The following is a 14,822-nucleotide window of genomic DNA, read 5'->3' as shown; positions in this document are numbered from 1 at the left end:
TTGTTATCTAAGGAGTATACTATGATTATACACGTGTACATTTCTATGGGGCTTCCTAAGTGGCAAGAGTGGGAAAGAATCTGCCTGCGAATGCAGGAGACACAAAAGACATGAGTTTCATCTCTGGGTTGGGAAGACCTTCTGGAGAAGGAAATGGCAACCCACTCCAGTATTCTTACCTGGAAAATTCCATGGACAAAGGTGCCTAATGAGCTATAGTCTATGGGGTCGCAAAGAGTTGAACATGATTGAGCATACATGTATATACATACATATTTTCCCTAAATGAGTGGGCTTTAGTGTGGAGTGACTGAGTGGTGAGCCATCTTTTCTGATGGGAGATTCCCAATTGTATCAGTATCTGTAATTCTTTCCCCTGTGGCCATTCTGTTTCTCAAAGGGAGGATTCTCCAGTTTTCTGCTTGTTGTGTACAAAACTAACCATCAGTGGTCTAGGAGCTGATTGGAAATAGAGGGGTGGTGTTCTCACCTTTCAGAATGTAGTGCACGCATGCTTGTATGTGCTCAGTCACTCGGTCTTGTCAGACGCTTTGAGACCCCATGGACTGTGGGCCCCCAGGCTCCTCTGTCCATGGGACTCTCCATGGACATTCTCCATGGAGAATGGAGAATTCTCCATTCTCTGGAGTGGGTTGCCATCTCCTACTCCAGGGGATCGTCCCCACTCAGAGATCAAACCCAAGTCTCCTTCAGAATGTAGACGTTCAATTAATTCCTCTATTCTAACTTCAGTACAGCTATTTAAACCAGTGCTTGCTGATTTACTCTCTTCAGAGAGGAAGCCCATAGTTTTCTGGGTGGAGGAGTGATGGTCCCCTGGCTGCATGGGGAAGGGGGAGGGTAGAACTGTCAACTTTGGTTTCAGTCCTATGTTCCACTCCTGCCTTCTAAGTTTTTTCTGGGATCCTGAGAGCAGATCAGCTTGCCTCACATACAAGTAACCTTGTTTGCAGACATTTAAGATTCCTCTTCCTCCATTTGCTAAGTCAGGTACCATTCCCGCAATTTTCTTTCAGTCTTCACCAATTTCATTTGGGATTACAGATAATCTACTTTGATGATGGTTGATGTCTGTCAGGAAATATGCTACCTCTTCTGTGTCTTGGATGGCTATTTCAAGTCTCAAAATTTGAAGATAAGAAAGACATCTATCCAAGAAAAATTATATCCTTGTCCTTGCTTTAATTAAACATTACTTCTCGCTCCACCGTTTCCTCATACTGCACTGCCTCATAGGTTAGAACTGAAAGTTTAAAACTCTTGCATGTTAAAATACGAGTAGTTAACAACTGGTTTGTTTCTTGAAGTTTAAATATTGAGTTGGCCAAAAGGCTCATTTGGAAAAACGCAAACAAACTTTTTGGCCAACCCATAAGACACTTGATGTAAAATTACTTCCCTCCAAAGAAAGAATTCCTCCATTAGGAGCAATAGCCTTTTAAATTTTTTTTGCCTGGAAAAGATGGATTTGCTAAGGGAGTTTACCTCAAGGACTAAACTGCTTCATGTGGCAAAAAGCAATTTCTCACTTTAGTTCAACTCATTCCTCATTTTGTTTTTACTTTGGTTCAAGTTTCATCGCAAAGGAAGCTTGTTCTGATTAATACGTGCAGTTCTCAATATGTCAGCATATTTTTTGAAACTTCTAGCTTTTATGCATACATTAACATATAATTTATTCCCGTGAACTGTGCTCTGTGCCTCATCCTTCTTGCTAGATTACGCATGAGGGCAAGGATTATCTCATTTTCAAGCTCAGATCAGGAACTCAATCTACATTTACTTTTTCTAATAAGAATTTACTTATATTTGAAACATCTAAATAAGTAAACAATCACTTGTTTCTCCTTTCAAAATCACATACAATATAAAAGAATTTAGGAGCAGTTATATAAAACTGTTAATAGTATTCTTCCAAGGTTAGCATTTTCTATCACAATATGCACTATGCACTAAAATTCCTAAAGGACCAAAAATACCTTTAAACCAGATTAGAAAAAAATGCAGAAGAATGTTTATCTATTCTCAGGTACTTTCCCAGAAAAAAAAAAAAACAGTCGCTAAAAGAAAAATCAGGAAGGAAGCATAGATTTTACAGTATAAAAATATAAAGCTTTTATACACAACAAAATAACATGTTTTCACGAGAATGTTCCTTGTAACACTGTTTCTAGAAGCAATCTTGTTCTGCAACCTAATATAATAAAACCTAACCCAGAAATGTATCAACAGATGATTAGTTACATTACATGAGAAAAGAATTATCAAGATGCTATTCTGATAATATGGCTATCTACTGGTGTTATATATTGACCTAAAACACGACATATTGGTAAAAAAGGAAAATATTAAAAATCAGCATAAAGTAATTCTATCTTATAAAATAAAAAATAATATCTCTTAGTGTCCAGATGGGAAATTTCTTTTTCCCTTTTTTCTTTATTTTCTGAATTTTTACAATGAACATGTATTTAAGACAAAAAATAAAGTCACTTTGATTCTGAAAAGGTTCATAAGAAACAAAAAGAACTGGGGACAAATTTTTCAAAGTTAAAAAAAGGGGGGATGTAAAAAATGAGATGAATGAATATTAGAAGCATTATATAATAAATCACTATTCCCCACTCTTCATCAAAATTCCAATTAAAAAAGTACAAGGGATATGAAAAATATTCACAGAAGAATAAACATAAATGGTCTATAAACATTTAGAAAATATTCAATTTCCCTATTATTCAAAGAAATGCCTAATAAAAGCAGATAAATTTGGCTTTAAAAAAAGTCAAACATTTATTGTATGTCTATACTATACCAGGTTGTGGAATTCATCCTTCACATTATGATCTCAATTGATCCTACAAGGTAACTGTTTATTCCCTTTTCTCTGTGGGGTAAATATGAGATTTAATGATTTGCCTAAGGTCACCCAAACGGTTATTAGCCAAGCCCAGACACAAACACTGTTCTGGCCAACTCTAAAGGGGTTGCCCCACCCACTGTGCCACACTGCCTCTCATTTCGTTTTATAAAAATCTTTCACTTCTTTTTGTCACATACTGGTATGCATACAGATATACTGAGCAGAATTTAGTGCAGTACTTAAGCAAAGTCATACACGTTAACAGCCTTAAAAGGGTGCATAGTCTTTGGACCAGCAATCCACCTTTCAGACATCTCAACTAAAAAGATCACTCAGATTTAGGTATATAATTATTATTTAATTATTCATTACATTTAAAAATAGTTTAAAATTCTGATGAATTACTATGCACACAAATGATTCAGTTAAAATTGTTTCCACAGTATTTACTGACGTAGAAAAGTGTACATTAGATAATATTAAATAAAAAAGCAAGATGCAACTATACACACACACACACACACACACACACACACTATGATGTCACAATATAAATGTATGGTAACATACACATAGACCTACACATGGAAAAGGACTGAAAAGAAATACATCCAAAGTTAACAATAGTTAGCTGGATGGTAATGTCACAGGAAAATAAATGCCTGATATTGAGTTCATCTTATGTATATAATTTCAAAAATATAGATGTTAATTGTAAAGCACATATTACTATCAGGTATTTTATTTCTACAGTATTTTTCTGCTTTGGACATTTTGTGTGTATTTTGTTTGTTTGTTTATAGTAGTAATTTGCCTACCAGCTTCCAATGTTCAATAAAAAATTGGTACATGTATATGTTCATTATATTTTATCTGTCTTTAATCCATGATATATTGAAAGAACTAGCCATTTGCAAAGTTTAAAGAGTAAACTTATGAGCTTCTATGTTAGCTTGAGATTACATTTGTGGCATGACTATCCTAGAGTCATATAAAAAGAAAATTGACTCTAATCCATTTTCATAGAAAATTTAGGTAATTTCTGGCTTTACGGAAGCATGAACTTCTCTCTGCATTTTTATATAGCAGTTATACTGTGTAATTATATTTGCATGAAGTATAATATTTTACTACTATAATTAGTATTACAGTGATTGCTTTTTAAGGAAAAACATGACCCCTTAATTTTTTATTCTTTTAGAGACTCATTCAACTTTTGATAATAATTAACAGAGGCCAATATCAGTTTCTTCCTATATAATATAATTTTTGTAGCATCCCAAACTAACATCATCTAAACATGCACGGGAAAAAAAAAATAGTTCAACCGGGTGTGTGTTCTTTACTTCAATTAAACTCACACAGTTGGATACCTACTGTTGCCAAAACAGTAATATAATTTATACATTATAGTCCACACAGTAAAACTACACTAAAAGTCATTTAACAATATTTATAACACCATAAAATACAGTGTTAAAATATATGAACTGCAATATGTACCAAAATTGTAAAATTTGTTTCTCATCATCAGTGATTAAAACCAGGATCATTGCTCTAGCCTCAAAACCCACAACCCTGGTGACAGATTAGAATTCAAATCTTAATGATCAATTTACAATTAACAAGATAGAAGTGAAACAAATTAAACCAACCATTATATATAACGAGACCCAGTGGACTCCCATTGTTCCTCTTAATTACAAAACGCAAATCACAAATACACAATGGGTACTGTTAGACATCAATCCACAATCCTAGCAACCCAGAAAGTGACAATGATAGAAAAGAAAGAGAAGCAAAACCACGTAGACCCCAGTTCTATGCTCTATGTCCTATTCTTTACAATGGGGCAAAAGTGTTGAGAGGTGAAAACCTAGCACATGCTGGATCCCCAGTCTGCAGCTGGCAGAGGGTCCCTTCTAGCCGGTGCCCAAACTTTCTGAGCTCTTCCCAAGGCATGTTTTGGATTTCACTGCAAACTGCACTGCAAACATTTTAGTGCTGATTCATCTAAGCGCTTTGGGAGAGGGAACACATCCTTCACTTTGATAGGAAAAAAAAAAAAAAAATCACAGTTGCACCAAAGATATTTAAATATCTCCATGTACCAACTTTGAAAACAAGCCTATCACTGTAATAAGCTCTCAGAGTCCTGGGGAATAAAGACAAAGGGAGCTAAAGTTTATGTGAGTTTCATCTAAAATCAGCCAGAATGTCTGCCTGGTGCCAAATAAAAGCAAAAAGGAATTACTGCTCTTGTCTGATGGTCAAAAAGAAGCTACATAAAATGCATGAAGTTGGCAGTTCACTTTTAACTTTAAAATGAGATGTGCCATTCACAAAACCTGGGGTTACAGACACCACTCGAGCAGTGTGAAGGCATACAGTGTAGGAAGTACTGGCTCGTCACTGTGGAGGGCTTGCAGACAGCAGAAGCAGTAAGCACAGCCATAATGCGACTTACGTCTACTTGGGGAAAAACACATATAACATACACACAGGCGGAGGAACCATTTCTAAACACTTTCACAAAGCAGCTTAGCATGTGGATGGGGTAAAGAGTAAGAGTGTCTGGGAGTGGTTCCCCTGCATTGTCAGCCAACCCAGTGATTTTTCAGGGGCTCTAGTCAAGGGACTAGATCTATGATTTAAAAAAAACAAAAGGCTTAAATAAATGGTATGAATTCATATATTTAGTGTGGGATTTTGAATAACATAAAATTCTCAGACCAAAAAAAATATTTAAATTGTTCGTCAACATGAGATAAATACACTTACTTTCAGGAAAAAATTTTACTGTGGTACTCTAAGGAAAATCTGGATTAAAATTACCCTATGGTTTAAATAATGATTTTGGAGATGGCACTTTCACAATGACAACAGCTTAGAAAAGTCAAAAATCTTCAAGATTTCCTCATCTCAAAGCACAGCGCAGGGACTATTTATCCCAAAAGTTTAGTAGAAGGTAAATAGAGGCTCACTCCTGGAGAGCTTCTACAGGGCTTCATAAATTCATAGTTTTATTTTAAAAGAAATACTCAGAGCCCTACAAGTTTTATAGATGTTTTCAAAACAAAGATAGTATCAAAATGGAGTGTCTTTCATGTAGGAAGCCAGAGTGAGATGAGAAATTAAGAGTAAACAAACAAATAAGAAACCCCCAAACACAACTGATCCTATCTACTAATTTCTTGTGAGACACACAAAACATATATTTTGTAAATTTTAGGGGCCCTAAAACATTGTAACGATAATAAGTTACAACTTATTTAGTTTTTATTATTTGCTAGGTTTTAGTTTGCAATCAACTTATAAAGTTACAGTAGATGTATATTTTAACTCTTCAGACTTACAAGACAAAGTCCAGAGCAGGACCTGAAACACAACTAAGTCTACAATTTCCTGATCCTGCATTGCCTTCAAAAAGGTTTTCCATTGTGGTATAGACTTTATGTCTGTCAGCAAATTATGGCATTTAGACCCTGGCAAAAACAATGATTGCTAGGTGAAGGGATATCCTCATTGCCAGTCAAGACCCTTGAAATGATGCCATCAGTGACAGCAATAGCACCTACTGTATACTTTCATGTGTCAAGCATGGTGTTACGTGTTATGTGTATACATATATCTCCCTCTCTAAATTTCTAATTCCTACCACAATCCTATATCATGGTTTTTAAAAGGTTTTTTATAAATAGAGAAGCTGAGGTTTGGAGAAATTAAGCCAGGGACCCAAGGTTATGAAGCTAAGTGGCAAAGCAAGATTCAAACCTTATTCTTTCTGAATTCTGAAGTGTTTTTTAACTGCACACTGCCTGTCATCAACAAAGAAATAGTGTGGAACCAGAGTCAGATCACGATACAGAGGGTAGCACCATGCTTGTTTGTTTCATTCATTCATTAAATATAGATTGGGTACCAGGTCAGATGGTAAAGAATCCACCTGCAATGCAGGAGACCTGGGTTTGATCCCTGGGCTGGGAAGATCCCCTGGAGGAGGACATGGCAACTCAATTCAGTATTCTTGCCTGGAGAATCCCCATGGACAGAGGAGCCTGGCAGCCTACAATCCATGGGGTTGCAAAGAGTCAGACACAACTGAGCAACTAAGCGCAGCACAGCAGCAGCTCTGTATCAGACATGAAGGAATACATTCAATTTACAAAGTAGTTGTCAGGAGCTAGAATCAGAAGTGAGAGGAGTTGAAAAGAAGAGAGGCTGAGGTTCAAGTTCACTAGGCCAGGGTAAACTGATAGACCTAGAGCAGGGAAAAGAAGGCCTTAGAGCACATGGCACAGGTTAACCCAGGCTCACAGTTAACCCTCACATATGGAAGTACACTCCATGGAAATTTAAAGATTAATTTTTCCCTCCTAAATTTCCCATTGTAATTACTTTGGTCTGGATTTTCTTTTGTGGTGGATGTAAGATATTATTCTTATGAAAGGTCATACGTAGGCTTTGGAACCAGAAATATCTTAAGTTAGAATTCTAGTGTGCCTACAGTGCTCTGAGTATTGGTTTCCTCATCCATAAAAGAAGATAATTCATGTCTCAAGCTGTTGTGAGAATCAAATAATTTAAAGCAAGCATATAGCTTCTCTTTCTCTTTTATATACTTCAATTTCCTGAATTATACCTGAATTAGACAGCAAGATAATTGACCACTAATCAATCCCAAAGCAATCTTAAGATAACACAATCTTTTAAGGCCCAATTTTTTTCTTAAATTATTAATGTGTTTGTTTGTATCTATGTGAAGTAAATCAAATATTTCTAGTTAGAATACTTCCTGTTGATATGAGGGTTTCCTCCAGGGCAAAATTATTTGCGTTTCTTTGTCAAATTTCCTGGAAATACTGGGTGTTTTGGCACCCTGAGACTTTTCCCTTCCCAAATAAGATATCTAATCAGTATTCCCTAAGAAGGTGCATGCTCAGAGCACATTCTGGGTGGTTATAGGAGTTTCTGCCTTCCTGTGAGCAGAATGAATTGGATTCATAAGCGCTCTGATTTTCCAAAAGATTCAGGGATGGGGATTCCACAAACTAGGCCAGATTACTGATGCAGGAACCCAAGATGGGGCTCAGAGTGATCAGATATGCTCTGATCCTCCTAGAAATTCATTCTGAATGACATACCTAAGCCAGTAGTTTGTTTGCTGAGCCCTGCTGCTTGCTCTTTGATAATATAAGCGAGTTTCAAAACAATATAAAAGAGAAGATATACTAATTTCCCATTAGGTTATATTGTAACTGATACTTTAGCTAGTTAAGTGAATGATTTCTTTTGAGTTCAAGTCAAAGCAATTCTGTTCAACATCATTCATTTGAAAGAGGAAACCACAGTTCAAACAGGCCAAATAAATTTGTCCAGATTACACAGTTACTGTCAGAGCTAAGATGAGAACTCAGGCTTCTTAGCATTTAGAATAGAAATAATTCATTTATTGTGATAATATGATTGAAAAATGTACAGAAAAAATTCACTAAGATCTCAATCAATGGATTTATAAAAGAGCTCATTTTATACCTATAAAATGAACAATGGCTGTTCTATTAAAATAAAACAATTTTAGGAGAAAAGATGGTTTTGGTTTATTTCAAAGTGTCATCTACTTTAATTTTTATACATACATATTTTATTTATTATCATTTGACTTAAAGATAGCTTTTATGTGTTCATGGAGAACTATAATAGACTAAAACATGTTGGCTGTATTAAAATAAGACTTTAGAACTGCTTGACTCACCTGTATGTTTTACTAGAATAATTGCCATTTTGACCCTTGTGTTCTAACATTTTATAGTTTTCAATTCTGAACATTAAAAAGGTCAAATAATAGTACATATACCTAATTATGAAAAAACACTGAGGTGTCTATATGGACAATTAAGAAAATTTTCATAGAGAGAAAATGTTTTTTACAGGGAATATGTCAATACCTATCTAATTTTGACATCAGACTATAAAATAGTGGAAATGCTGTCTTTTCGGAAAAAAATTACAGCATTCACATAAATAGTGCTCTGAAAGTACTGTATAAATAATATTACCCACCTGCTTTTCTGAGAGATTTGTTCCAGTTTCTTGGCTAACATGCAGCACTCTTCCTTCAACTTTGTCAAGAATGAATTCTGGGAGGTCAGCAATGAATACTGTTCATTTTCTAGAAATAACAATAAACCCTCCTGTCAACATCAGACGTTTATGGTTGCAGCTCTGCAGTGCAATGCATAGTGGTAAAAGCAGTAAGACTGACTACCACATGTTTCCTGTAAGACACTAGATCACTTTTAGGGTCCTCGGTCAAAGGAATGCTCATCTGGCAAGATAATGAATCTTGTGAGACATTTATTTTCCTATAATTACACACCAGAAACATTTCTGATCATACCAGCTTCGTGTAAATTTTAACATGCTAATAACTGTCAAATACCTCAAGTGGAGTCATAGATATTTTTATCTTTGTAATTTGCAATATACTCTTCTTTTGAAAATTTTACACTAAACAGAATGTCAAATTTATCACAATCAGATAATTCAAAACTAAAATAATTGAGGAACTCTTTCTATACTGTAATTCATGCTTTATGTTTCATATTTGCTCACATATTTCACTACCTCTACCTTGCATATACTTCTCGGTTTATTAAAAAAAACACATAATTTTCCTTATATTTCTGTCAACAGTGTGAGCTTCAGTGCAGATCTGACCAAAGAAACGGAAGAGAGTATGTATTTTTGTGCAAAATACAAGGAAGTATTCTTATGGTGTCTCAGTTAATACTCTTATCTAGTATTCAGAGATACTGCCGAAGACTCCTTGACCACCAGGATCCTTCTAGTAGTGGGGGCAAGCAATAATTTATCCTATAATTTCCTCCTTTTGTTTTTGGTGGAAAAACAACTAGTAAGCCTGGTAAATTTTCATTTCTCTGGCCAAACGCTGTGAGAAGAAAATCTCTACTGAAAGTGATGGGTGAATTATGCAGATCAATATGACATTTGCCTCTTTATTAGCAAATGCATAATTTAATGAATTTTATGTTAGTAATTTTTCACTTATAAGCAACAATTTTTTTTACCATGTTATCAAATATAGTATACATTAAATCACATGAAAATTATCTTTAGGTGAAAGATTTAACAGGCCCTTTCTTTCTCTTCAGTTTTCGATAATGACTGGCAAAAAAGCATATAGCATACAAAGTAAAATAAATCAAGACACTAAAAATTAAGCAACATTTTTCTGGAAGAGACAGGATCAATTAAACTTTCGTTTTAATAGTACAATCAGCTTGGAGTATGTGGTGTGGAATTATAATGACTGACACTGTCTTGTTTTGACTAACACTGTCTGTGAACACACAACTCAAAAGTGAAAGGAACTACAGAATGCTCCGACTGAACAAATCAAACTGCCTATTTTCAAAGTGCATTTTACTTTCAAATTAAAGGTAAAGAGTTACTGGCCAACTCAGCCTGCAGAAGAGCGCCAATGTGATGAAAGATGGCAATTTTTAGCCAAGCTGCCAGCTGTGGTCAATGCCTTGTATTAGTGAATTTTAACAGCAGTTGTGAGAACTTGAAGAATGCAAAGGATTAAACATCACTTTAGACTGGGTTGGGGGAGGTGGGATAATCATACAAATGCTAAAAATGTTCGAAGCTGCAAAGATTAAATAAAGGAACATATCAATTTGGAGCCACTGAATTACATCCAGCTGCGACAGTGAATTAAGAACCGATTAATGGCTAAAGCTTTTCTCCAGTTTGGATGCTGAAGCAAACTCATTAGGCTTTTAGAGTAGCTATAATGTGTGTACTGTGGGAACTGTTCAGTGCTATTCAGGAGACTCTAACTGTAAGCTCAGAGCATTTCCCGCAGAGCTTCTGATGCTATTTTCTTTATATAACATGTGTGCCTGAAAACCCAGCCAAAAACAAGCCCTTTGTTTTTCTACTTTGTTGTGGTCTCTCTCAGCTTTACGTTTCTTGAACACAGGTAAATAAACTCATAATCCAGATGGTGCAACAGATGTGAGAGCAGCACTCTGAAATCAACAGACAGTGGGCAATACTTTCCATTTTCTCTTTTAAACGCTAACTAATATGTAATTCGGAATCTCCGGTGTAGTTAGCATCTGCTCCCTTCGGCCAGCCAAAGGTTACAGGTGTTCCTGATGTCATTTCACAGTAAGGCGTGGGCCTGGCTTGTGAGCAAGTGCCCAGGCTCTAATCTTTCCCTACCACCTACCAGTTTTGTCATGCTGGGCTTCCATTTGCTGTATCTTCTGTGTCAGCTCCTGCTCTCTTTGCTGGGCCTGAAGGGCTTGGGCCCTTGCTTCATTGCTAAAGCTCTGCTGAATGCTATCTTTTTCCAGTCTACAAGGCAGAGAGGAGACAGACAGAAATTTAATCTACAGATGCACTAACCCCCATCATTTCCCCTACAGACCCTCGGAGAGTTGATATGGAGTAAACTGTTCAGCGTAAGCAGACAACAATCTTTCCACAGACTCCTAATTTTCAGGGGAAAATTCAAAGGACTTTTCGAGCAATGTTTAATACCTGCCATAAATCCAAATGGACTAAGGTAAGCAACTTTAAAAATCAAAATATCATGACAACTGAATTAATGGTGTTTTGTAACTTTAAAACACAAACATCATTTTCTATAACATTTTCAGTGTTGCTGGCCGCCAATTAATCTTTTTTCTCCTGAATGGTCAATATTTCCTAAAGATCCTGAAGTTACAGGATCAATACAGTGTGACTCAATACACCCAAAAACTTAAATTCTTAAAACTAAGCTTTGTGGATCACCTCTGCTTTTCTTCCCAAACTTACTGTTAAATCTCAAATATAATGTAGGAGATTCTATCTAGAGGCATAAACGCATGCTTTCATTAAATATTTTCACACGTTAGGCCACGTAATGTGAATATAAATATGAAAATGAAAAATGTCTCTCAGAACTTCATAATAAAATCCCTTCTGGGTCACACTGAGAGAATTGCAGGATGAGAAGCTTCTGTAGTCAAAGACAGAGCTCATCCCACTGTGACTGGATATTGACCAGTGGATAGGTCTATGTCCAATCACAGTGACTCCTAAAGAGGTAAACTTCCCAAACAGTTAGAACCTGAAGAATGCAAAGGATCTCATCTCCGGCACCACTGTGGGTACTGACACTGAGTACAAGCACACACACGCACACACACCACACACATGCTTGTGCAAACACACACATTAGGTGGGTTCTTTATGCTCTAAATATGGGTAGGTGATATGAAAGTTTCCTTCCATTAACTGGCTTAGTTATTTCTAACTCTTAATCTCCTTGTGGGCATTTCTCATCCATGCTGCTTTAGTTTACTAATTGAGAGATTTACTGTCTTGTCTTTGCCAGACTAAAAATAAACAATCCCATAAACCTATCACTACTAGTCTATGTACCGCTGTGGAACTTCAAATCACTGGCTTCTAATTATAAAGCAACATAAGGAAAGTCTGTATTGAAATCGGTCAATGCATGTGGTAATATTGTAGTATAAAATTCCATAATGAAAATACACCCACACCTCACTCAAATGGATCATCAGGGGGCCACGCTAAATGTGAAATAAGGTCCCTTCTGGTACTTTTAATAACAACACCCCTTGGACTGGCTCCAAGGTCTTGCCTCATACTCAGTTCCAAACTGGCATATTGCAGCAAATGGAGTCGGGCTAGGCCACTCTTTGCCTCTCCAGTCATACCCCATATTTTTTGGCCATGGAAAACTGCGTGTCTCTATGTTTTGCTGGGATGTCTCCACACCCCCTCACCCCTCTCTGCCCTCCACCAACTCCTGTCATCCTTGCTCAGTATATGCTACTCCTTTAGGACCTGCTCAATAGTCCCCTCTTCTCCCTCTTCTCCTAAATGAGCTATTCTTTCCCCAAGGTGACATCAGTATGAAAGTGAAAGTGTTAGTCACTGAGTGTCACATCCAACTCTTTGCGACCCCATGGACTGTAGCCTGCCAGGCTCCTCTGTCCATGGGATTTCCCAGGCAGGAATATAGGAGTGGATTGGCATTTCCTCCTCTAGGGGAGCTTCCTGACCCAGGGATAGAACCCATGTCTCCCACTTTGGAGGTCAATTCTTGACTACTGAGCCACCTGGGAAGCCCTGTGTTCATATGCATCCTACTAAGATAACATTTGTCACAGTTCGGTTGTTGGTTTACTTGTCTGTCTCTTTTTGTCCTATTTGTCTATACATAGTTGGAGCCCAATTCAGTATGTGGCACATAGGAAGTGGGCAGTGAACAATTAATGAATGGATGTTCCTACATACTTGCCATAGGGGAAAGAAGGCTGCAGTCTTTAAGTGAAGCTGCAGAATCTGCTCAGGTCTTACATGAGGAGGCAAAAACTTTCCAAACATGTTAAAAGAGAGAGAGAGAGAGAAGAGTGCAGAAGAGGATGGTTCTAATGGTGTTGCCAGCTGGAGATGCTGCTGCTGAAGGAGTCAGCTTAAAAAGGGCACCTTGGATTCTTTCATTGAGCAACCATCCCCAAGACAGAGACTTAGGATTCTGAGACTCCCAATACTGGGTGACCAAAAAATGCAGTGTTCAAAACCAATACCCACTGGAGAGTAAAACGGGCAGTTAAAAAAATAATTAAATATTATTAATTAGCAATTAATAATAAATTATACTAAGGCAGTCATAACTGGGACTACCATTTGTAGACTGGGGCTTATGGTTCACTTACACAAAGGAGTTGTCAGTCTCACCAGTAATTTTCAGAATGATTATTGATTATTGATCTCCTAGAGAAAAGAATCACTGTCTTATTGTAGTTCTCCTCATAGAACAATTTAAAAGGATGCTCTACCAACAATGTTGTTACACATCAACTTTTTTTTCTCGATTCCTTCTCCAACTTTTACTCTTTTTAAGAAACTACACATTTTACTTTCAATTACATAAAAAAAATGGCATATTCTTGCTTTCTTACCTTCTTTATATACTCCTTTCCTTCTATGTTGCCCCTTTCCCCTGCAGGTTCTTTCTTTCTTTTTTTTTAAAATACAACTTTAAAACGTTAGAAACAAGAAGGAATCGCAAATTGTTTAAGCAAACCCTTTCACATTATAGTTGGGGAAAAGAAGAGGGCCATAAAGTGCTAGAAATCTACTCAAAGGTTACTGTAAATGCTACAAAGGCAGAGGTGGGATTTGATATATTTTGATTTAGGTAATGCAATAGTGGGTTGAAAGAATTATTAAAAGTTATCTGGGTATTGAAGGATGTGATCAGAGAAGAATCCAAAACAATTCATTTAATATTTAACATAACTCTATTATGTGAAAGACAGTCTGCTAGGCACAGGTCAAATGAAGATTGGTAAATATAGCACATTCCTTACACTAATAGGAAATTCAAAATGGCCAGAATAAAAGATGAAATATACCATAAAAAAGGTACTAGGGAATAAAACTATCAAAGCTTAGAAAGAGGTCAATTCCAGCTGGGTGTGAGAGCCTCATGAAAGATAGCTAGGCCAGTCTTTCCCCACTGGTTTTCATTCAGTCCTCACTCAAAATACTGATAATCTCATTTAACCAAACTTATAGTTAGACATATTTTACAAATTGGAATAAAAGCAATGGCAGTGGAGAAGAATTTCTTGGTTGTTATTAAAATAATGCTGAAAGATTTATTCATAATAACTAAAACCTAGAAATAACCTAAATGTCCATGAACTGCTTAATAGATAAACTGTGATATAGCTTTACAATGGGATACTAAGAGTGGTAGTAATAAAATAGTAATAAAAGGGAACTGTTACATATAACACCTGGGTGAATCTCAAAGACAGTATGCTGAAATAAGCCAGACACAAAAGGCATATTTTAGGATTTCATTTACATGAAATTC

The 14,822-nt window shown here is 36.4% G+C and overlaps 1 protein-coding gene across 22 annotated transcripts in view; it reads right to left on the bottom strand.

Moving 5' to 3' along the window:
- SDCCAG8 (SHH signaling and ciliogenesis regulator SDCCAG8) overlaps nt 1-14,822 on the bottom strand; it is a 241,147-nt gene that overhangs the window by 67,926 nt on the left and 158,399 nt on the right. For 16 of the 22 annotated variants that reach the window (XR_014053616.1, XR_014053619.1, XR_014053618.1 and 13 more), the window contains 2 exons: nt 11,145-11,272; nt 8,945-9,053 (listed from right to left, as the gene is read on the bottom strand). The exons of the other annotated variants lie outside the window; for them this stretch is intronic. Coding sequence is in view for 12 of the 16 variants with exons in the window: in XM_081490239.1 (XP_081346365.1) it covers nt 8,945-9,053; nt 11,145-11,272 (237 nt within the window). In the remaining 4 variants the exon portion in view is untranslated. The remainder of the gene's footprint in view (nt 1-8,944; nt 9,054-11,144; nt 11,273-14,822) is intronic. 22 annotated transcript variants of the gene reach the window in all.

The sequence above is a fragment of the Giraffa tippelskirchi genome, chromosome 5, assembly GCF_054371585.1.
Source record: "Giraffa tippelskirchi isolate mGirTip1 chromosome 5, T2T-mGirTip1v1.2.pri, whole genome shotgun sequence".
Lineage (NCBI taxonomy): Eukaryota > Metazoa > Chordata > Mammalia > Artiodactyla > Giraffidae > Giraffa > Giraffa tippelskirchi.
This window is presented reverse-complemented; position numbering and strand designations above follow the sequence as displayed.